At 36.5% G+C, this 25,953-nt stretch overlaps 2 protein-coding genes across 7 annotated transcripts in view; one reads left to right on the plus strand and one right to left on the minus strand.

Annotated features, from left to right (window-relative positions):
* Positions 1-11,630, minus strand: part of cnksr1 (connector enhancer of kinase suppressor of Ras 1) — a 28,936-nt gene extending 17,306 nt beyond the window's left edge. For 2 of the 5 annotated variants that reach the window (XM_058749708.1, XM_058749705.1), the window contains exons 1-4: positions 11,421-11,628; positions 7,744-7,901; positions 6,398-6,600; positions 6,173-6,257 (exon numbers count right to left, since the gene is read on the minus strand). In XM_058749708.1, coding sequence (XP_058605691.1) covers positions 6,173-6,257; positions 6,398-6,600; positions 7,744-7,901; positions 11,421-11,472 — 498 coding nt within the window. In that variant the 5' untranslated portion in view covers positions 11,473-11,628. Of the gene's footprint in view, positions 1-3,605; positions 3,721-6,172; positions 6,258-6,397; positions 6,601-7,743; positions 7,902-11,420 lie in introns of those variants that run through there. The other 3 variants (XM_058749707.1, XM_058749706.1, XM_058749709.1) reach the window with 3 other exon arrangements.
* An 8,246-nt stretch (positions 11,631-19,876) lies between these two features.
* rps6ka1 (ribosomal protein S6 kinase a, polypeptide 1) overlaps positions 19,877-25,953 on the plus strand; it is a 67,538-nt gene continuing 61,461 nt past the window's right edge. The window contains exon 1 of one of the 2 annotated variants that reach the window (XM_058749038.1): positions 19,877-20,486. In XM_058749038.1, coding sequence (XP_058605021.1) covers positions 20,424-20,486 — 63 coding nt within the window. In that variant the 5' untranslated portion in view covers positions 19,877-20,423. The remainder of the gene's footprint in view (positions 20,487-25,953) is intronic. The other variant, XM_058749039.1, reaches the window with a different exon arrangement.

Genomic DNA, 25,953 nt, shown 5'->3' on the forward strand with positions numbered 1-25,953 from the left:
TCACCACCGGTTAATATATGCCACCGTTTTAAAACCCATTTCACAGGATTTTGCAAATATCCACAAAAATCAGCACCGAAAATGAAAAAAAAAAAAAAAAATCCTTAAAGTTATAAAATATAAAATACTTAAGTTGACATGAAATTAAATTTCACAATATTTTCTACATTTTGAAAAGTTATTGTTCTTATTGTTAATTAAGTACCCATGCATTTCAATTTTTTTCTATTTTATTTTTATGAAAATGTCATAATTACTAACTACAGACTTCTCTGTTCAAGTATACAGGACTTTTCCAATCATTCAGTCTGCTTAAACCCTTTTCTCAACACCAATATCTCAAAACCTGGTCAACAACCAATGTATATAACAAAGTCCTTGGCCTTATTTTTTCTATTTCAATAATCCATTACACCACAATACAGAAGAAAAGATCTGTTGCTACTTCTGTTTCATTGCTACTTTGAATGAGGTAAGAATGAGGGAATCTTTTGTCTTTCGATATTTATTCTGTGCATTGTTTTGCACTCGGGTTCTTTACCCCTCTTTTCTTTGTATACAGCTGAGCAAATGCATAACTAAATGTATAACTGAAAACTAAAACTCAAAACTCAGTTTAAAAAGACACCTGATATTCATTTTCTCTCCAGTCCTGCTGTTTTCCTCATCTTTTAGTTCTATTGAGGCTGACGTCCTCACACAAAGGAGCTTCATTCAGCTCAAAAGCTTTTACCTTGTTATCCTGTAGTTCCCAACAAAGCTCCTCATTTTACACTGATAATGATCATTAACTCTGTTTTCAACACTGCAGAAAGAGAGAGAGCTTTCCTCAGTGATAAAACAGGTCAGATCTTCTCTTTCTATCCTCTATCGTTTTCTCCCTCTCCTTGTCTGTAGCTTATTGACATTGTATGCAGCTGCAAATGCAGTTATTTGTAATGACAAAAATGGAGCAAACCAAAGTATATAAATGTTCTGTCTCTAGGCAGAGACAAACAGCTAAATCAAATGCTCTGTTAAGGGGTCACAGGCCAGCAGACCTGAAGATACTAAAAAAAGATCTGCCTCTCATCCTGCATGGATCCATTTACACTTCTCAAATGCATAAACAACACACTTGCTTGTTTTCCTATCATGGTGGGAACTTTCCTTTGACTTCTATTATTTTTATAGTGATCTGATGATATTTTACATCCCCTAACCCTCACAGAAACCTTTCTACATTTTTACACAGTCAATAAGGCATTTTTAGTATGTTTATTAATCTTGCATCCGATTTTGTACTACCTTCTAGACTGAATTTCCTAGCAAAAAATATAGACATCAAGTCTAGTTTTGTGTAAACTGAGCATTACTGTTTTTAAACCTCTACAAGGTCTTCATATATCATCTAACGTTAACCACATAGTGAGTAAACTGAATTTAGTAACTCTACAGAAGAGACGACTTCCAAAATTCCACGAAACAGACTGTTTATTAAATAAAATAACCATTTCCTCCCAGCAAATATTATACAAAGAAATTCTGAAGCAACTTCAGACATGTAAACATTAAGGGAAAAATATATTCAAGGCAAAAAAGATAAAACAAGCACAAACAGTACCTCTGTCTGATCGACGTGACCTTTTCTGCTTAATCCACTGATGTATTTCAGTACTGTGTGTGTGTGTGTGTGAATTTCCTTTTGCACCCTCTCTCACTCTCCGCCTCTTATCTCTATTTTAATTAATCTATCTTTCACTCCCTCACCTCTCCTTCTTTTTAAGTTCATTACTTCTCTCTCTCTTTCTCGATAAAGTCATCGGCTGACTGCTAATTATTCCACACTGCCCGGGCAGCGCTGCCAATACATACAAACACACCAAAACACTCACAGGTGCAATTATATCTCTGATAAAAAAAAGAGTTTCCCCTTCATATCAGGGTTAACCCTGGAGGCACTGAATATTTGTTAATCTGTTAATTAAAACCTCAGCACCACCAGTCAGCAAGACACAGTCATCCATGTATGACACACTATCACCAGAAAGGTTTGCTTGACATGATGACCTTTGAGTTCAGGTGACGTGGATCAGAGGCCCACCTGTCCCCTAACACCTGTTCTAACACTCACCTTCATGGCTTTAAATGTCAGAAACTTATTAAAACATAAGCAGAATGAACACTTTATTCCCAGAAACCTTTAGACTGAACTGAGTTGAGGGTTCTGACCTCAATCAGATGTGAGCTATTTTGACTTAGGATTTATCAACTGTAATTTAATATAAATTTTCCTAATTTTCTAATTATGTATATATAGACATTATTGTTCAAAAGTTTGGGGTCAGTAAGACTTTTTTAAAGAATTATTTTTTTTTTATACAGCAAGGATTCATTAAATTGTTACAAAAGATTTATATTTCAAATAAATGCTGCAAATGTGAAAAAATCCCATTTCCCACAAAAAAGTGACGGTTTTCGACACTGCTTATAATAAGAATGATTTCTGAAGGATCACGTGACACTGACAAGACTGGAGTAATGGCTGCTGAATATTCAGCTTTACAATCACAGGAAAAAATTACATTTAAAATATATTCAAATAGAAAACTAGTAATAATTAATAATTCACCATATTACTGTATTTTTGATCAGATAAATGCAGTCTTGGTGAGCATAAGGGACTTGTTTCAAATGCATAAAAAAAATTACTGACCCTAAACTTTTGAATGAAAATGTGTAACATTAGTATTTTCACTGGTGGTCTTAGACTTTTGGATCCCATTGTATTTATGAATGATTATGTAAGGATCGGTGATCCAGAACAATTTTCAGTTTGTACATTAACTCTTCTCTTACTCTTAAAAGTTCCTGATTGCTGCACAAGAAAGCATTTGCACTCATGATTCACACACAATATTGTTTGTAGTGCAAACAGGAAGTATACAAACAATGCTTTTAAACTGGAAAAGATGCCATCAGTTTTAGGAACGCGAACTCAGTGACAAAACAGAAAGAGAGAACAACTCTCTAGTGATTTACTCTGTGTTTGTGTGTGACAGCTAACAGAAAGATGCTGATAGCATCAAGTGTCAACATTCTTAGCACGCACATTGCACATTGTTTCTCCATACACACACAGAAACACTTAGCTTCTTTCTCATTTCCACACTTTCCTTCCTCTCTTTAGCAATGCTGTTCTCAGAGTGGACGTCTGAGTCACATCATCAACGATTCAAATCCTTTTTTGGATTATTATTTCCCTCTATGAGTACACAAACAGTACCAAAAAGCCATTGAAACTTTTTAAGCGAACATGAAATCTGCAAGAAACATTGAGCAAATGGTTCAGATGCCTTTCGAATGATAACGCAAACTCAAATCTTGAAATAGATGCTGTCTGATTTCCAACGCCACTGAGTATGTCAACATGTTTTATCATTAGTATGTGTATGTGCATGTGTTTGTGAGTGTTAGTTTGCACCCAAGTAAAGGTGATGGTTAAACTTGCGAAGCTTTCTGGGTTAAAGTATGTCAAATTAATGAATGAATGGTATAGACAGAAAATAAGCAATCAAAACTTATTAAAGTGTAAAATTATCAATGAATTGAAAAACAAACCCTACTGTTCCAGGTCCAGATGAAAGATATTCTTCTGATGAAGTGAATATCATGTGACCGCCTCTCCTGTATGCTTAACACAGGTGAATATCACACGACCAAAGTGTCTTTCAGTTCTCACAGTCTGACTTTTAATGCCCGCCTCTCTCCCTCTCCCTCTCTCCCCCCCTCTCTGTCTCTCTCTCTCTCTCTCTCTCTCTCGGACAGCCTTAGCCCTCTTGAGTCCAGTGAATATGTGTAATGAAAACCATGTGTTTGTCAGCATTATAGTGTGATTGTATCAGACGTAGAACAAACAAACAAAGCAATTTTTCAAAAACCTTTCACCAAAACCTCTATTTGCCCCTGATCACTTCAGCCACTACAGACTCAAACATTTTCCCTCTACTGTTGTACAGTGAGATATGGCAGATATTTCCAATGAAAAATGATTTAAAGGGGTCATGACATGGATTTTTTTATTAATATGTTTCTTGAGGTTTACTTGTAATGTTACATTTTTGGCAGAGAAACCCCAAATGTATATGCAGAAAAATGACTATTTTCAACCCTCATTTTGCCCCTCTGTCTGAAATTATTACAGACAAAGTATTACGAAATTGTTACATACGGTTTGCGATGCAGCTGCTGTCAGATCCAATACAGTTGGCTGCTTCATCTTTCAACAAATTTCTTTGCTAACTCTCCATTACACTGCGCCTCATTTACAAAACAATCTGAGGTAAAATGCTCCGAACAAACATATAACAATTTGACGCGATCAGAGATTCCATTAAAATAAACTATTCACTTGTTCCTGATGCTGGGATCCTTCCGAGGTCTGTACAGAGACGCAAACAAGCTGTTTTAACAGGACGCATCAAAGCGAATGTTCCTTATACTGTTGTTGGCAGACTCAAACATGCGGACTATGTCACAAATTTGAATGGGCATCTGTATACAGTACTGTACTGTACTGTGCAAAAAGCATCAGTGATTATAGTGGGTTCTATTTACTGTTGATGTGACACAACGTTCACATCCAATGTAAACAAGTGTCAGCTATAAAGACTGAACATCAAGGACGGGGCCTATGCTGCAATGATATATAAACTATTTGCTGGTGTCTTCCGCTGAAGGCATTCATATGCATTCATATGCCTGTGTTACATCACAAATCCCACAATATCCAAACGATATTGCAGATTATATCTGTTTTTGGAGCTTAAATAAAATGTTTTGTTTATAATGAGGATGACGTTTAAAGTAGAGTTGTTCCGATTCCGATACTAGTATCGGAAATTCCACCGATACCACAAAAAAATTCTGGCATCGGTATCGGCGAGTACTTCAACCCATGTACCGATCCGATACCATTTTTAAACAAGACCTATAGTTATGCGCGCTAGCTTTGCTTAACGCTGCAAATCGGAAATCAATTCTTCTTCGCTGCTCAGAATGCAAAGACAGGAAGTTGTGCTGTGTTGCCACACAAGCAACCACTATTTAGAGCAGCGAAGAAGAAATACAAAAGTGCTAGCACATTGCCAGTATGTTAAATCACTCGCATATGCGACTAAATCTTCACCCTGGGCGACTAAATGATGTCTAATATTAGCCACTGGCTAATAAATGATCAGATTTTACTGGGAGGCTATGTATAAGTTTAGCACAGATATATTGTCACTCGCTGAACACTGAGCGCTTCAGAGTTTCTCTCTCCGTCAAGCGATATATTTTTCAGTTCATCTGAATGAATGCGCAGCGCAGCTGTATTTGACGTACCGTAAACTCTAGTGTGAAGCGCATGACTCGCCGTCGCTTTGCTTTTTTCCTCACACGCAGAGAGAGAGAGAGGGAGAGGGAGCGAGGGAGTCTTACATGTAGCCTGTCAATTCTGCATGGTATGTAAACGTTATTCTTTGTTGTATTTTTCTGTCAAAATAACGGAGTTCCTTTGCGATTCTTCAGCTTAACTGCCGGGTTCTCCGGTAGTAGGCGGAGCTAATGCGCAAACGACAATCTCATTGGCTGGCGTTGACCTATTATCGTCCCTGTTTTGATTTCAGCAAATCCGTTCGAGCCAATGCAGACAACGTGATTAATATTCATGAATCCAGCAGCTCGTTAATCCTTAGTGCGTTTTATATTGTTCTTAGTAGAATTCATAGTATGATTATTATTTTATCAGTATTATTGACAGTTTTTCCCCATTTTTACAGAAACACTGAATGACCAAAAAAGCACCACCACCGGTCCTAAATTCAGTTAAAATCTATCTATCTATCTATCTATCTATCTATCTATCTATCTATCTATCTATCTATCTATCTATCTATCTATATATGGTGAAGCACACCCTAAAATAATTGTATCAATTCATACAGGGCTAGTAGTACATACAACTGTATAACCAGATACACACCCGGGTATCGGATCAGTACTCGTTATCGGCCGATACCCTTGCCTAGGTATCGGAATCGGTATCGGGAAGGGAAAAAGGGTATCGGAACATCTCTAGTTTAAAGATATGAAACTTGACGCAAACAATGACAATTTGTGGGTGGAAGCACTGTAACCAGAACACACTCACCTTATGCACTGTGATGTCCAGATCTTTACACAGACTGGCAACTTTCTCATTTGCTGTGTATCCAGTCTGCTGTGCAAATTGATACCTATTAAAAAATACATACACATTATGACTGAGAAAGAATGAAACACCAGAACACTACTTCATGTGCAAATTCATGTACTGCCTGTATATTAACACACACAGGTAAACATCGCTCTGTGGTTCAGGTTGTGTGATTCTCACCTATTGAGCAAAGACACAAGTCCATTGGATGCTGTGATCACATCCACCACCGCCTGCAGCACCTGTTGTGACAGCTTGTTGGCACTCTGTCCATCATTGGTATTGACACGCCAATGCCCCTGTATGCTCATCTGCATAGTGTGAGCCACTGCACGCAGTTTCTCTGTCAAACTGCGCAGACTGTCACCCCCAGCACTGTATGTCTGCGCAGACACAAGAAAGAATATGTTAGGTGCCAGAGATGTGTTTTTTAAAAGTTGATCTACTTTTAATTTTACAAGGCAATCTAAAAATGTGACAAAAAATCTGAGCGCAACAGTCAAACACCCATCTAGCATTTACACAGAAAAACAATAGACCCTTTTTACAGACTGTGATGATGACGCATGGTCAACACCTTGAAAGTTTTAGGTTTGCTAAATTTTAAAAAATGTATTCTCTATAGCAAAACAGGAGCAGTTAAGCCTGAATGTGCTGTTACGACACACACAGGGAGTCCTGGCACCAACAGGTCCACATTAATCCTCCCAGTGGGCAAAACATTTACAGCACATGGAGCACATCCACTGTCAGCTCAGGGGAAGCTTCAGTCTACCAGCCAGCAATCAACACATTTATGATCTGAAAATGAAGTGAAATGACTGTACTATTTATTTCTTGAAACCGCACGTAATGTACACTATAAATCCATGATATTGCACAGCTAAGATGACTGAAGACAAGCATGGAACTGAAAACGGTTTAAAAAAATAGGCCAGACACTTGTGGAAGAATGTTCCCTGCGATTTGGCTGGAGTTTTGTTAGTGTTACAGGCCTCTGAGAATACAGCTTAAGTCAGCAGGGTGAGCAACTCTCACAGATGTAATGAAATTCACAGACAGAGAGAGAGAGAGAGAGAGAGAGAGAGAGATGGTATACAGAGCAGTTCAGAGGCTAATGCTGTAAGTGTATAAATAATGATTGTGACTGATTTTAGTCCTACAGCATTCCTCACCTCCATAACAGAGGCTCTAATACGGGTAGCAGACAGGCATGTGAAACACAAACGCTAACAAAAACTCATTCAGAAATACTTAATATCAGGTTATGAAATAACAGAAAGATTATTACAATACAAATACACCCTGAATCCACAAATCACACACTCAAATACAAATTTGATCCTCTTTATAAAACTCCATTCAGAAGTGTTGTTCTAAATAGAGGCTAATAATAAATATGCTAAACTTAGCACTGAACACGCCCCTTGCTATTACGTGGAATTATTTATTCTACTGGAAGAATTTTACATATTTTGTCCTCACAAAGATTAATGCACACACAAACACACACTTAAGGGTCCTACCAAAGCACAGAGTTTTTCCACAGCCTCCAGTATAAGCTCCTGATGTCCGATTTTATGCACTCCAAGTTTCTCCAGTCTGGTAGATGAAAGATGCAGCAGATCTGAGCCAGAGAGGTGCCATTCGGAGATCGAGTACTGCTGTAGAGGAGCATCCAGACCTGAAAAATGCACAAATATATGACACAAAGTTAAATAAGAGTAAACAGCACAGAGAAATTTAAGTTCATGAACAGTTCAAATTAAAGTGAGAATTGAAGTTCATCACAGTACCAAATGTTACTGGAAAAGAATGTACAATTTCAGAATATAAAATTCTGATGATAATATATATATATATATATATATATATATATATATATATATATATATATATATATATATATATACTACTATTAAAAGTGTGGGGTCAATACTATTTTTTGGATGCATTAAATTTATCAAAAACAAAAGTAAAGACTTTTACATCATCACAAAGGTTTTCTATGTACAATAAATAAAGCTCTTTTGAACTTTATATTCAGAATCAGAATCAGAATGAGCTTTATTGCCAGGTGTGTTTACACATACGAGGAATTTGTTTTCGTGACAGAAGCTTCCACAGTGCAACAGAATGACAGCGACAGAACAAAAAACACAGATTAAAAAAAAGAAAAAGAAAAAAGAAGAAGAATTAAAAAATAGAACAAGTAAATAAGGAATAAAAATATACAAATTGACAATTGTATGTACAGGTATATAGAAATAGACAGTTGTATGTACAGGCATATTATGCGCAAATTGAAATGTAGACTAAGTATATTCATTAAAGAATAACTATAAGTATTTTAAGGTTACAGTTATAAACATATTATAAACATATTAAGCAGCACAGCTGTTTTCAACACTGATAAAAATAAGAAATATTTTTTGTGCAAAAAAAAGCATATTATAATAATTTCTGTGACCCTGAATACTGAAAATTCAGCTTTGCCATCACAGGAATAACTTATATTTTAAAATAAATTAAAGCACAAAACAGTTCTTTTAAACTGCAATAATATTTCACATTATTTTTTATTTTTCAGCATTTTTTCAGCCAATAAAAGCAGTCTTAGACAGCATAAGTGACTTCTTTCAAAAACATAAAACATAAAAAAAAAACAAAAAAACTCTAACCAACCCTAAACTTTGGGTGCATTTAAAAATTGCAATTAATGATGAAAATGACCTTTGACCCAAGTAAAATACAGAAAGAAAAAATGATGTCAATAGCTACAAGGAGAGAGACACCAACACATTATGAATGAAAGGAAACAGCTCAAATACTGATCAATCCACACATACACAAAAACTATTTCCATAGATCCATTATAATGGAAGGAAATGAGTGGCCTAGCATGAAGAAGGTGCCCAGGAGGCATCTGGATCATGCACACTGATTTTGTGCAGCCAACTGTTGTTGAAAGTCGTGTTAAAACACACACCTGCTGTGTGTTTACTTTAGTAAAAAGCACTTTAGAACCCCGATGTGACAAGTTTCTGTTGTTAATTTTGTAATGAACAAGGTAAAAGAAATTCAGTTGAAGGTACTAGATGGATTCTCGTCAGCGCATACTTACAGTAAACGACACTCAAGAAGTGAACACTGAGGATTTAAGCTTATTTCTCTGAACTGGTGAAACACAAAGATTTTGGGCCCTGAAGAAAATTCCTTTGTGTAACATTTTTACGCAACTATCCACAGCTGAAAGATTTCATAACTGTCAGAGACTATTCTCTAATTTAGATTCATAACACATGTACAGTATTTTACTATAATTGGTTTAATTAAACCATATAAATGAATAGCAGGCAATATAAAGCTTTGTTATCACATTTTGCTTTAATATTTTTATTCAGGCTTTAGAGATCTCATACACTGAGAACCTAAATGATCGCAAGACATAACAAAATGTCCAACATTTGTAAAACACTTAGACAAACAAACAAGTGAAATAAGGGGCTCTGTGCTTCTGTCACAGTCTAATATGTTTAGGGCTTTAACAGAATCACAGTAAAAGTACAAACACATAATTAGTCTACATTAATAAAGTGCACATTCTGATATTTTCACTATGAGTTCATTATGCTTGAGTATTTTAGAGTATACAAAGTGTTAGAAATAACTCATTGTTTCTTTGGAATCAAAGGCTAGGAAAATTCATGTTAAGATCTGTTTTAGGAAAGAACTTAAGTAACACTATAGAATAGGGAACACTATTCACTTTTAATTAGTTGCTTATTAACATGCATATTACTAGATATTGGCTGTTTATTTATAAGGCACATATTAATGCCTTATTCTGCATGACCATAGACCAGATATCTTACTTACTATCAGCGTGCACTAAATTAGGAGTTTACTGAAGGAAAACACTTAGTTCATGGTGAATATGTGTTACCAAAACGTATTTTAGGAAAAAAGCAAGGAGCTTTAATATTATGAAAGAAGTGTGAATTCCTTTGTTTTGTCCAACTGTGTGAAACTGCTCAATTACAAAATTAGGGTGAAGATCTTAGGATACAGATTCAAAAACACAAATATTTTAGGTGGAGGTGTTTTAAACGCATAATAGGGCTGGTCAGATTTTCAAAGGAGCTGTATCTGAGTCACTATGAGATTTTTAATTAAAGTCCAAACACACTTGTGTTTTCTCTAGTTCTCTATTCATGTCAAAAACATTCATTTTTGTTAATTCTGCCCTGCAAACTAAAATGACAACATTTTAAAATATTGTATATAGCATTAAACATTTAGTTTAATTGTTTTGTATTTCAAAAAAGTCCCGTTTAATTGCATGATGAATTGTGACAACATGCCCCACTGTTGGTGACACTGTCCTAAACAACATCATGTGTTCAATGAACTATATCTTTTTTTATGGGCAATATCATCCAAACCTTTCAGTAGTCATTGCTTTTAGTAGACAAATGAAAAGATAAATATTCACTGGAGTAAAAAGTCAACTATTCTCCTCACAGTATCAAGCCACTGTAAAGATGATAATAATAGAAATATAAAGTAAAAACAAAGTGCGAAAAGAACAGCAGTACTTTACAGAATAAATATAACACTTCAGATTTTTATAGCTATATTAGCTATATATCAATACAAAAGTACTGTAAGACATAATGCATAATGCAGCCGCACAAAATAACCACTAGTCTATTATTACGCAATAATACAGTACTAATGTAACGAAAGTTTAAATAGCCTACAAAGCGACACAAACACTATTATAAAGTAGGCCAATAAAACAAATAACACTGTACGAGTGTTAAAATGAAACCACAGAATATGGGTCAGAAATGAGCGAGAGAAATAGAGACATGCGCATATAGTGAGCGATGTGGGCCAGTCTGGACTCGCACAGAGAATGACAGCAGCAGATTTTATCGCTTTGCATATGAGGAAAGACGTATCAATACAATACAGTTTGCTAAGTTAAATCGCTTTTGTATTCACCAGCTGTGAGTTAATTTCGCGCGAGAGTTTATCAACAAACTAAAAGGCGCTTCCTCATTCCACCAACACCTTCCCGTTCCTTAGGGATTTGTGTTGTTCCTGTTTAATTCGGCCATATCAATCTCTATCGACTGACATAAAGTCACCTGTCGACAAAAATCACAGACACACAAACATAAACACATCCCGTTACCTTTGAGCCACTCGGTGACTCTCTCGTTGCTCCAAGTCGTTACGGGCTCCATGATCTTAGGAGCATGAATCCAAATCCCTGAAGTGGATCAGAGCAAAGAAAAGTTCATCCTGCTGTCTGCTTGGCACACCTTCCTACAGGTAAAGCTTCGCTCTCAGCCAATGGTGTGCGGCGCTGGTGTCCGCGTGCACTGCGCCTGTCTGGGTTTGCAGGGAGGGGTTCACGAAACTTCATAGAGGCAATTCAGTGTCCCGACTCCGGAGACCGAATCAGTTTCCTCTGTTTGCCTGACTCCCACCCTGCAATCTTCAAGTGTTTTGATCAACTTATTTAACTCTTTAAGGTCTTCGTCTTAATCCTTTCTGGTGTTAGTAAAGTGTGGGAAACTATTTTAACCCATTAGATCCCATTTTCCCCAGCTAAATTGTATTGTACATGTATTTCACTGTTACAACCGGATATTTCCTTGCAAAGTAGTGAACGTATGACAATCGTGAATTCATGTTGGTCAACAAGAAACAATGATTTAACATAATGTAATTATTTACCAACAGAGGAATTTTAAGTAGCCTATTAAAAAAATGTAAATAGGCCTAAAGCTTAGCTGGGAGAAATGGTAGGCTATGTAATTAATTAATATAGTTTACAATTAGACCATTGTGAGAGGAAAAAAACAAGCAGCATTCCAGGACTTTTGACTAAAGCACCTTCATTTGCATTCTAGGCTTGAAAAAGTAAGTGCACTTGATGCTGGTATGGACGTAGCTATAATAATAAATATGTAAATTAACGAATTAATTATTCTTATATATATATATATATATATATATATATATATATATATATATAATATATTTTATTTATGTTTTTTATTTTCATATATGAACATGATATCTTAACCAGCCCTTAATTATTATAATAATATCAGCAATCCAGTATATAATTCAGCCTTAAATGGTTTGCTGGTTTTAGCTGGTCTCCCAGCCTGGTCTAGTTTAAGATGGGGTTTGGGTTTTGGGATTTTGGAGACCAGCATTTAAAAAAAAAAAAATATTATTATTTTTTTTTCCAGCAGTGCATTGTACTGCAATCTAGCGCCTCCTACTGTATGTGTGATTGATCCATTAGGTGATGTGTGTGAACGCAAATATATTAAAACAAACAAACAAAAAACATTATCTATTGTTCAAACCTGATAAGACATGTTTAAAAAGCAACATACAGTCTTGGCTTCACTGAGCTCTGCAATTCATTCCTACCATACAGATCCAACATATTGTAAACAGAGTGCGTCTCTCTCTGTAGTTTCAGATGCGTGTGCAATAAGGCAATATTGCAGAAACCATATGATTCAGAACGGAAGTGGAGTAGATGATAAAAGAACAGCCGCTTCAAAAGCAAAGCAAGTGTATGATTTGATTTGCATTCTATTGTAGCGGATAGACGCGGGCAGGCATTGAGTGGCCTTATGAAATGCATCCTTGAAGCTCTTGAACTCTTTGATAATAGTTTTACTGAGTTATGGCGGTACTGAGTTCACAGAGATGACCTGACGTGGAATATATTATTCTAAATCCTTTGTTCTCAACCGGACACTACTAAAGATTCGTGAGCAACACAGTGTTCAAAAAGGTTGCATTTCGCTGTCTCAATGGATGTATTGTCGCCCAGAGCTATATATTAAATTGGATAGCCTATACATACAGTATGTTATATCCAGCTTTATCAGCATACAGTACACTAACGTAAAGTGATAACTTACTAGCAGACCTTAACTGCCTACTTTTTTTTAAATTTTGTTGCAAAATGTAAATATAGCTATTATCGCCTAGCTCTAATCTGCTAAATGCAACTATAAAGGCATTAAGATAAAGTATAAGTATAAATATCAACATCATGATTTTCCGCTAAACTGCTTTTAAAGCGTTTGTTAACAGTGCTATATACTATAGATACACTTGCCTTTTCCAGAGAAAGAATTTGGCTGATATAATGTTTTAATTAAATTAAGCATTTATTGAGTACCACATTCATTAGAAATTTGGCCTAATTTCAAACTGTGTATTGGTTCTCAGATCTCAGTTTAATTTAAGTATAAATCTAGACCTGAGACCCTGAGGCTTTCTTCCTCCCTCTTAAACTGCAAGGAAATAGACAAATACCATTCAATCTTTTGCGTGTCTGAGCACATCAGGCCCTTCATGTTGACAATTGTAAATGTAAGAAATGAGATTCACTGTTTTGCCAGTATACTTACCAAATCTAGATCCAGATAATCTCAGATTATCAAGAATTCCACACCTTTTTATAAAAGAATCATTCTTAAGTATAAAACAACTATACTGTTTACAGATTCAAAATATTTGCATTAATGCCTTTTGCATTATCACTCTGCTTCTCTTGAGTAAACAACGTGATTGATGCACACTTTTATTTAGATGTTGACTTCTAACAGGACCTGATCCAATCTGTGCTTTTCATAATTAGTGTTTGCTGGATATTTTTCTCAAGTTGGCTGCTAAGAAAAGACTAATTATGCAACGCAGAAGCAAATGAATTCATACCTGGCAGAAAGACAGAGTGAAAACACTGATGAACTTCGTGGTGGCACAAGAAATGCATATCTGCAACAAATCAAGCACATGCTCCCTCTTACTCTCTTAGAGAAACTGTGCTGTTTCATTTTAATATACGTTAATGGATTTAAATGGGCTGTAAGGTGGTTTTGCATAACATTTAAAAGCAACTGTATTGTGTGTTTTGCATGCAAAATATGTTTAATGCACAAGATGGCTCAAAATTTTGGAGGATATTTTGTATTTAGGAGACTCATTACGTTTCCAGGACTCCCTTCTGCCTCTCGCTAACATATTTAGAATGGCATTACTTGAAAGAAAGGTATGCAGTTTTATACTGTGCACAGTATGTGCAAAGATTACCCAACTATATTTGCTGATATGTGGAGCATACAACCCCAGCCCAATGCACTGAATACCACAATGCAATGTGCTCAACTTGACATTCCATTTCCAGAGTGATGAATGAACTCAAAACTCGCCATAACATAATATAACCCGATTTTATGAATGTGCGTTTCGACGGCACGATTTTCTGTTTTCAGTTTCTATTTGGCTAACTATTTATATGCAAAAATGGACTTTGGTGTGCATATGATACGCAATTGGCAGGTTTAGGGGTATGGGGTAGGTGCGTATTATATGTATGCCAATATGCATATTATATGCACATCAAACACATGCATATCGTATGCACTCCAAAGTCAGTTTCTGTGTATAAATAGCACGTAAAATAAATAAATAAATTGGGCCATTTATATACGCATTTTCATGAGACTGGGCTCTAGTGAGCACAGTGTCTCATTTTCTGTTTTTGCTTGTTTATCATAATTTTTTATTTTTATTTTTTTACCACTAAAACTGTTTTATTGCTCTTTGTTGTTATTATGCTGCATATTTCTCATGCCAACACATACACAACACTACCAGTAAGCACTGTTGTCAGTTTAGCAATTTTGTAGCTAGATTTAGCGACTTGCACCCCCTTTGAGACTAAACCCTTTTCAAGAGTTTAGGGACAAATTTAGCAACTTTTTGGACAAACCTTATCGAAGTTCTCATCTTGCCCACTGATCTATATTCATCTTTAAATATAGATCAGTGAATTTGCCATTATGATGATGTCATCTAATGACATTTAGCTACCAGTTAGCTACTTTCAATTGAAAGCAGTTGGCAACACTGTCTGCTAGTAAGAGGTAGCTTCAAATATTTTTGATCTCCTATTAAACATACACTTAGTCGACAAAGCCCTTAAAACCTTCAATCTATCCTACGATCAATACCTAAATAAACATATAATGTATAAACATATAATTTTTAGAGTCATTGTTTCATGAATTGGAGTACGCTGATTGTGCTACAATTTTCATTTAAAAAAAAGGTTAAGAGTCATTTTTTTTTAGTGAACTGGACTACACTGCTCTCTATTTGTTTGTGTTTGTTTTTGCGTGCAGCCTGTGAGAACAAATGAATAGAAAGAGTGTTTTCTTACCAGTGTAATTTTTGGTACAAGGTTTTATCTGTTTTATCTAATCACATTCAATTTAGATTGCAAGCTTACAACTAATTAATTCTTTCGCTATTGCACTGTAGTAGATTCAAGCAGTGCAGGAAACATTGATTGAACTTTTGAACTTTTGACTCAGAACTCTTGGGAAGGGAGAGGACAAATGTTTATTTCTGTGGAATGATAGATTTTTTCTGGTCAATGCGAGAGTAGCATTAGGTAAACTAATCTGATTATGAGTAAAAAAAAAAAATGTAACAAGGTGCAAATGCAGATACTTCATTTTTGGATATAACCCAACCCTTAATTCATTATTTAATTGGATTGTCAACAACATTTTTGCACAAAATTGGATTAAAAATGCAGAATAATCACATTTATTTTAGAAATGAAAACTAGGTAGTGCTCACTGAAATGAAAATGCAGCAGTGATATCATGTAGCACATTGTTCTTCTCTATTGTTCAGTATGCAATATAGGCCTACTGGTACTCCATTCTAAGTCACATCATAAAACATGCAAAACTTCATTATATATAATTACATATTTTATGCTGCTTGCATGAGTGTATCCTGCCTGCTACATCCATTGTGTACTAATTTGTCATCTGACTGAATTACACTTTTCTTTATTACAAGAACAGTCACTCTAGAGCAGTCTGAGGAGTGCCTCAGTACACAAGGAATGCTCATATACACAGTGGTGATTGCTCATTAATCTTTAGGGTTTGAACCTAACCTTTATACCACATGTTGCAAACTAGTACTGTATACTGCCTGTTACAACAACCAAGAGACCCACTGCATTGGGGAGAGAGTATGCTAGATAATGAACTGTCTATATAATGCAAATATTGTGTATTAATGCATACAGATTATTTACACACACCACATGCTGAATTTCTTTCGAATGAAGTGGTGTGAGTTAGTGTGCATGTTCAACTGGCATTATGCCATTCAGAACTGCCATTAAGATTTTCATGCAGTCCAGTGATTATTCTGCCCACAGCAGCTCCGTGGCTCCTGCAGTCTGCTGCATGCTTTGTTTCACACCCACACACACCTCCTACTGATTGTCCAACAATTCACATGTGCGTATGGGTGTGTGTGATGTAGTCTGGGTGGGAGGCGGGCGGACATCCTGCTAAATAGTCTGTGTGTGTGTGTGTGTGTGAGTTTGGGAGGGAGGCACATTGTTGTAGTTATTCAAGAAATAATAGTGAGCATATGCAAGGCTATTGTATGTATGTGTGCATGTTGGGTGAGGGGTTTTAATTTTGGCATGTCTTAATGTAATGTGCACCTCTGCAATGTAATGTGTTAAGTATGAGTCATCTTCCCATGATGCTCGAGCGTGATCCAGACAGGGACTCCCTGAGGTCATTGGGGGTGAAATGATGCAGTTCTTTGGCTGGAAATCAGATCACAGCACCAAGTACACACACAATTACTCATGAAGGAATTGCAGGTGATTCCTAGGCAGACTTTTTTTTAGGTCAAATAAATGCTACATAACAGCAATGTGGGCATGTAAAATCCCTTCAGCAAATAGTGTCAAAATTTGTGCTTAATCATTGACACAAATATTGCAAGTTTAATTAAACTAAACTGGAATTCATAATTGAGTCTTATATATATATATATATATATATATACTGTGTGTGTATATATACTGTGTGTATATATGTGTGTATATATATACTGTGTATATATATATATATATATATATATATATACGTGTGTGTGTATACTTACATACATATATATGGTAGTAAAAATTAAGATTAAAATACATTTTGAAAATTCAATTAACATAAATAAAAAATAAAATTAGATTAAAATAAATAAACTAATAACATAGTAAAGAAAGACATGTTTAGACATGTTGCATACATGTTTAAAAAGCTGAGCTGCATTTTAGATTGCTTTTAGCTTGATAATTAATAAGTCAATTAATTCCTGAGCAACAAATTTGATTATTTGAGCAGAGAAAAAAAACAACAATCAACGAGACTGTTAATCATCAAGAGCGATCTGGCTGGCTTTGCATCAACATCAATTACATATACACAAGACTTCCTGTATGAACACATCTATCTGTGTGGGAAGAAATGACACATGAGTTGAGTTAAAGGGTCCACCAAAGGAGTCCAAAGGAAAAATAGGCAAACGGCCATTAGATTTTTTGCACAGCTCTATACAGACAGAGAAACAGGCTCACTGATGCATAGCCAAAACTGTAAACCACTAAAGATCTGCACTGTGTGATATATCACCGGCCTCTAGGTGGCATTATTGAGCACTTATACACTAATGCCATTAGTAATTTAAAAAAAAAAAACCCACAGAGCTAGTTAATTAATAAATAAAAATTATGTTCTTAATGTTCATGGTTCAAACAAAGTCACATTTTTTATGACTTTTCCTACTTTGCAAAATATATGTTTTATATAAATGTTATGTAATGTACCCTATTTTATAGGTGTTACTTAAAAATATTGCTCAGTCTGAATTCATTCAGCTCCTACTGCCTGTATGCATCTACTGTAGTATTTCAGTAATGTTCAGAATGCATTTTAATCTGTCCTTTCTCCACTTCATTCTTTTCAAGGTCAAACTAGATTAATTTTTAAAGCCTTGATGTTGTAAAACACGGGTAACCTCTTTGGTATGGAACAAGAAATACCAAACCAGCCAAATAAAAAGTACAACATCTTGCATTACGTCTTCAGGTTTCAGGGTTGGATATCTGCTGTTGAATTAAGAGTCTTGTGATCTCTCTAGACTAAATAATGTGGAGAGTCACCTTGCACGGAAAGTCATGCTGTTCACACTGCTCTATAGCCGAGTACTTGCTGTTCTAGCGGATGCTTTTGATTCAAAGAGACTTAGAGTACAGTAATTGTAGAGACGGGCTGGCAGGCAGATTGCCAGGTTCTTACTGAAATAGGCCAAGCCAGCAGGACAGAGCAAGGGAATCGAAGCAATGGTACAGCTGAGTATGTGCATTTGATATCTGTGTACATAATAGCTGTTTGTACTGCTGCAGCCTAGTGCTGAACACACACACACATATATACACAACAGAGGGTAACAAGCGTTTGTAATGCCTATGATTTATTTTTGTGAAAAAGATTAATACATAATTGACTTTATGTCCACACTAAGGAATTTTGCACGTCTATCATTGAGGACTTAGTCTTGACGCCTTTTTAAAATGTCACAGTTTAGCCTGACATAGCCCTACATTATCATTAATGTATTTGAGTGCCATTAAAAGCATTTTGCGCTTTGTGCCACCATTTGACTCAATGAAACATGGTCCTCTCTACCATGCACACTCCATATCCACCCACTACCATCTCATAAAGACGACCATTCATACTCTGTTTTACTCTGGCAACAGATTCACCGGCACGCTGGCAGATGGTCTGTGGTTGCCAGTGGTAACCACTCTCAGCGAGAAGCAACAGTTGCTCCCTTTGAGAGAATAAAGAGTCAAGAGGTATTGGCATATCGCTGCCTTGTCACAAAATGGGCAAGCCTACAAGACAATTACAATTGACAACACGAAGAAGCAATCCTGGCATGATGGAAAAGGGGATAGGCTACTTGTGCCAGCACTGTTGGTAGTATTTTAGTAAAACATGCTTGATATGCAATGGAATGATTTGCTTTCCTGTGTCCAGTCAAATGCAACTTTTTTAATGTAATGTTTCCTTATGATAAGCTTGTACCAAACTGATGGTTAAGTTTAGGAAGTTGAACCTGAATTTGATTAGCTACCTACCAGCTGTTTTTTCTTCTTCTTTTTTTTCTCTGTTTTGTGGAAATGTACTAGAATGATATTCTTTGAATTACCATGCAAATACCTTTGCACATTAATATGGAAGTCATTAGCTATTGTATACTATATTAATGTGTCAAAGTTAACACCGTCACAACAGGATACTTTTTTGAAAGGTACAGCTGCAAATATGTGTCATAAGTTTGCCACTTAATTCTATTGAAAATGTTGCTCCGCTAGCGGTTAAAAAAACTGCACGCGTTTTGTGGAAGAACATTGTTTTGGTTTTGCTTCTGCTCTGCTACTTTGCGGAAGGATGATGCATGTACGCTATTTCCCGCGGAATCCGTGCAGACAGCTTTAATACAAAACGTTAGTAGGCTATTGGTTTGTAAACGTTTGAGTAAAGTACAGACGTGGTTTGGAAGATGGATTTTTTTTCCTTTGCGCTCTAACATTTTGTTATTTTTATTTAAAAAATGACAAAATGTAGCTTTAAATGTTGCAATTTACGTTTGTGTGCAACTGGCTGTGACCATACAGATGAGATCTTGCAGTATCAGTAAGTGGCCAGAGAGGGGCGTCAATAGAGGTGTAGTAGGAGAAAGGGGCTGGACGAGAACTGTCTTCAAACCAATGATCGGCTGAAGCTCATGCGCTTTTACACTGTGGATTCGGTTCAGAGCGGAACACACTGACAGCATCAGCTCTTCTTTTCCTGTGTCTGCGTGCACACCGATATTGAGTGTCAGTTGAGAAACCATCGCATTACAATAATATCTTTTATTTCATTTCCTCGGAGGGGACGCGCTTCATCGCCGCAGACGCACGCCGAGTCCACCTGTGTGTGAGTGACTGGGAAAGATTTGTTCATTTCCAGGAACGGGGCTGTGCAACTCCTCTTCATCATCGGACCGAGAGGAGAATCCGTCAATTTAAACAGGAATAACTGCTTCGATTTTTGTACGGAGTGATTATGCGCGTCCTGTGCGGATTGTAAGAGAGGAAAGTCGCCCGTTTGCTCCTGATCCAAAGGGACATACCAGGTAGTTCCAGAAGGGAATACACGGGTTCGGAAGAAATTCCTGTCCAATTTTGAGTACTTGAGAGAGACAAGAAGGAACGCACACAATGCCACTTGCTCAACTGGCAGAACCATGGCCCAAAATGGAGCTGGTGCAGTTGGAGACGGAGGTGAGAGGTGGTGAAATCACAGCACTAAAATTAACCGATTTAATGTGTCCTCAGTGTTACTCTATCTGTGCCAGAGGTCCACGTGCTTGTCATGGGGAGTTCATGAGAAAAACGGCAATCATAAAGAAATGTGATGCTTTAAAATAATTGTAGATCACTAAACACCTGTGCAGAGTTCTGCAGGTATGACTGGCTATCTTTACTCGATGTTCTTTTGGAGCGCCGCGAGAAGTGGCGCAGGTGAGATGTTTTGTAACACTGGAGGGTCCACAGAAAAGTGTCCCACGTAACCATGTGTAAAAAATGACTTTAAAAATGAGAAGCTGTCAATATAACTATAACTTATAATAGACATTTTCTTTTACACAAACAAAAATCCAGAAACTTTCTTCATGTGGATACGTGTTTTGACTGGTCTCTAACCTTGTGTTTACAACCAAATTATTTATCAGCCATGTTATCATCCAGACTCCTGTTATTAACGATTCAATTGAAAACATAAAGCACAGGTGTCTTAAAAAAAATAAAAAATAAAATAAAATAAAATATATATATATATATTTATTATTATTTTTGTTTTGTTTTGTTAGATTTGTCAGTAATGGATGATTATAAATATTCAACTCTGGCTCTATGATTTTGGATAGTGGACCACAGAATATGTTTAGAAATATCATACAATGATTCTCTTCTGACCACCTTACAGTATCATGGCCCTGGGAACAAGACTAGAAATGAATAAATTAACTGCAAAACTTGTCAACCCTGTTATTATATATAAGTCATAGCTTTAAAGCATACATGCAAATATTTTGTAAAATATTTTTTACATTTGCTTGAGGTTATATAATGAAACTTATTAACGCTTAAGAACGTTTTTCAAAATCAGAAGGAAAATTACATAAAAATCTCCTTTTTAATTTTAAAAAGGCACCAACTTTGTGGAATGACTCTGCAGCTTTTATCATTTTTGAACTCTAGTGGAAGAATATTGGTTTTCTTATGTTGTGCTCAGTGAACCAGCTGTTTACCAGCGTTTCTTGATGTGCATTTAGTCTTCTCCGGGGTACATGTGAAATGTCAGAAAATCAGATAAATAATACAGAAGTCTAAGGTTATAAGAAATTCTGGGAAATAGTACTTTCTGAATGATTGTGCTCTCATGAATTTGTGTAGCCAGACTGTTTGTGGTGTGTGGTACAAAACTGCTGTTTTTTTAATGTTTTTTTTTATTGCTTCACAACATCATAACAATCTCAATAACAGCCACATGTTTGTAATAATTCACTGGTATCTGTAGTATAAGATAAACTTCTGTCAGGTTTAGCATTCATACAGTGAGATGTGTTTTTGTTTTCTTCAGAAAGTTTACATTTCCTTTTGATTTGCAAAGATACCAGAAGATTCAGACATGCTGGTCTGAGGAATCATATCTTTTGATCACACGCACAGAACCACAGTGCTAACAGCTCTGAGAGCTAAACTCCTGCTTTATTTCAGTGTTGTACTACTGTAAACTTTCAGCCGTTAGCATTGTACAGCACTGGAATTTGCTCCAGCAACTTCGGCTGGAGGCCAAGTTTATAACTACAGGGCAAGCTCAGACAATATGACCTGTGATGTCCATGACTAATGAGGATGGAAGGAAGGCGATTTAATTTATTTTCTTGCTCTCAGACTAATGCTGATCTCTTTTGAGAATCACTACAAGAGACATGTTTTATAGTCTTTTGTTCCTGTCATTGTAATCTGTTAAATTTTTAAGCTTAAATTAAATTTCCTTCTCCCTTGACTTCTGGTCGCTCACCCCTTTAATGGGTTCACCAATCAGGTGACAACGGGTTCACCAGTCAGGCGACAGCAGGTTCGCTGCAGAAACATTTGCCGTACTTCTCAGTCCTTTTGAGTGAAATTCTTTCTGGAAATGAGAAAGAGAGGCAGAACTGAGCAGAAATCAATCTAGATTAATAAATTTTGCAGAATAACTGTGCTGATTAGAATCTTGCTAAAGCATTTCAGCAAGTACCACAAGACTGTGAAGTGCTTTCTGATGTAGACTAGGCCAAGTAAGTACTAGGAACAGGATACAACTAAGTACAAACTGCCTGATTTGTATAAAAAATTTATTTCCGCTTCTTGCTCACTGGCAGTTTTTACATACTGCTTAAAGGGCCTCCAAACACACATTGTGTGGAATTTAATAAGATGCCCGGAAAACTGTCGCTACAGTCTGTGAGCTGCCATATAATGTTCTGGAGGGGGGAAAAAATCCATATAATCAATAAGCTGGGAAAAACGTTTTCTTTAGTGTATGTATTTTAATGCACATTTGTTGCAGTTCAATTTTAGACATGTATTAGCTATATCGCAGTTCCTTATATAGCTACTGGTTGGCAACTACAACACTTATTGCTCTTAAATTATCCAAGCCTTTTGCTACAGATGTGTGAGTTAATTCTTTTTTTGGTTTTATTCAGAGCACCTGCTGTTCACCTTTATGTTGGCTGCCATGCTCTCTGGGGTTCAGCAGCGATTTGTGTTTGTAATCAATCATACATACTGCACAAAGATGATTGGTAGTATTATTTCAAAAACCTGTAGCTACATGGAACCTGGAGCTTGTTCAAAAAGGACCTTCAACCCTTTTTGAGACTAGATGTTGGAGAACAAAGGAGAGCATTTGAAGGCTGTATGCTTCCTTTAAAGGACAGGCGTTCTGTGAGCTCTAGGAGTCACAAGTTCTGTTCTCGCTCCATCACTGGAAATGTATTCCTGTGAACCCGGGAGCTTCCCAGATTTTCTGGAAGTGTGTTAACGGTATATCATAGCGTATGAGGCCCGGTCTGTTCCACAGGGAGGGGTTATGTTTCACTCGGAAGAGCCAGTTTGACTGTGTCCTACGAGCCAAGCTGTGAGCTTTGAACTGAGATGGAGCCAAAAAAAACAGAATTCAAACATTAGTGTTGGTGGATTCGTGTACATTGATCAGATGTTCTCTGCTCTAGATGCTATTAGTTTCCTTCATATATTCTAAAAGAATATTAATTAAATTCCTCCCACTTGCTTTCTTGCTCTTGCATTTCCTTCGTAAATGCCACATGCACAATGCCACATGCTTCCAGCATATGTTCCTCGGGAATATCAGATTTTTAAACTGTGTGTTTCCGGTCTCAGCTGTCAGTGCGTGCAGTGGTTTGAAACGTGAGGAGGCACAGCAGCGCATGATGGCCGAGAATATGGAGATGATGTTCAGATGACTGAACTAAAAGCCGAATTTCCTCCTGTCATCTCTTTTTAAATCCCTGCCACCTGTGAACACCAGTCAGAGTCTAACTCTTTGAAAGTATTAAACATTTATCTTTAATTCATCACTGAGTTTTAATGATTCGATTCATCTGTGATTTCTTTGTCTTCCTTTCCTCGTCATCTCTCTGTCTGACTTTCTTCTTTCACATCAATCCTGCTTCCTTTTTTTTTTTTTTTTTAACAACGGCTCACATATTCTGTCAGACCTTCATCTTTGTGTCACATTCATAGTCGTTCAGTCTTGTATAACTGCTTACCATGCAGCATTACACACTTGTCAGGTTTGACATTGAAATAGACACTAATGTTTTGTGTGCATGTCAAATGCCTGAATCATCAGCAAGCTGACATTTCTGACTCATACTGTTTTTTTTTTTTTTTTATTTATTGAAATGTTTGCGTATTTACTTTCATTCGTTCCTTCGTTCATTCATTCATTCTTTAATTTTCTTATTTACATATACAGTGGTGGCCAAAATTATTAGAACACTAGTATTTTCAACAGCTAATAAATGGTTTTAAGTCAGTTATTTATATCATTTGCTGTAGTGTGTCAGTAGGAAATATCAGTTTACATTTCCAAACATTCATTTTGCCATTAACTGTAATAATCCAGTGAGATTTTTGTTTGCACAAGGAGTCTGAAAACAGCCAGTGCTCCACACAGAGATCTGATCTGATCATCATCCAGTCTGTCTAGATTGATATGAAGAAACAGAACAAACTGAGACAGATTAAATTCAGAAGAACTGTGGCAACATCTCCAAGATGCTTCAAGAAACCTACCTGCAAAGCTACAGTACTGTTAAAAGTTTTAGGTACTTGTGTAAAAATGCTGTAAAATGAAGATGCTTTCAATAATAATGCCATAAATAGATTTTCTTTATCAATTAACTTCTATTAAATAAATTAAATCAACATTTTGTGTGACCATTCTTTGTGTTTAAGCTGCTTTTGCCCTAGGTGCACTTGCGCATAGTTTTTTAGGTAGCTTCGCAGGTAGGTCTCTTGAAGCATCTTGGAGACGTTGCCACAGTTCTTCTGGATTTAGTCTGTCTCAGTTTGTTCTGTTTCTTCATGTCATTCCAGACAGACTGGATGATGATCCGATCAGATCTCTGTGTGGAGCACTGGCTGTTGTCAGACTCCTTGTGCAAACAAAAATCTCGCTGGATTATTACATTTAATGGCAAAATGAATGTTTGGAAATGTAAACTGATACATTTACAATAACTGACTTAAAACCATTTTTTAGTTGGTGAAAATACTAGTGTTCCAATAATTTTGGCCACCACAGTATTTCCTTCCTTTTATATACAGTGAGGAAAATAAGTATTTGAACACCCTGCTATTTTGCAAGTTCTCCCACTTAGAAATCATGGAGGGGTCTGAAATTGTCATCGTAGGTGCATGTCCACTGTGAGAGACATAATCAAAAAAAAAAAATCCAGATATCACAATGTATGATTTTTTAACTATTTATTTGTATGATACAGCTGCAAATAAGTATTTGAACACCTGTCTATCAGCTAGAATTCTGACCCTCAAAGACCTGTTAGTCTGCCTTTAAAATGTCCACCTCCACTCCATTTATTATCCTAAATTAGATGCACCTGTTTGAGGTCGGTAGCTGCATAAAGACACCTGTCCACCCCATACAATCAGTAAGAATCCAACTACTAACATGGCCAAGACCAAAGAGCTGTCCAAAGACACTAGAGACAAAATTGTACACCTCCACAAGGCTGGAAAGGGCTACGGGAAATTGCCAAGCAGCTTGGTGAAAAAGGTCCACTGTTGGAGCAATCATTAGAAAATGGAAGAAGCTAAACATGACTGTCAATCTCCCTCGGACTGGGGCTCCATGCAAGATCTCACCTCGTGGGGTCTCAATGATCCTAAGAAAGGTGAGAAATCAGCCCAGAACTACACCGGAGGAGCTGGTCAATGACCTGAAAAGAGCTGGGACCACCGTTTCCAAGGTTACTGTTGGTAATACACTAAGACGTCATGGTTTGAAATCATGCATGGCACGGAAGGTTCCCCTGCTTAAACCAGCACATGTCCAGCCTGACTTAAGTTTGCCAATGACCATTTGGATGATCCAGAGGAGTCATGGGAGAAAGTCATGTGGTCAAATGAGACCAAAATGGAACTTTTT

The sequence above is a fragment of the Onychostoma macrolepis genome, chromosome 17 (genome assembly GCF_012432095.1).
Source record: "Onychostoma macrolepis isolate SWU-2019 chromosome 17, ASM1243209v1, whole genome shotgun sequence".
NCBI classification, from domain to species: Eukaryota; Metazoa; Chordata; class Actinopteri; order Cypriniformes; family Cyprinidae; genus Onychostoma; species Onychostoma macrolepis.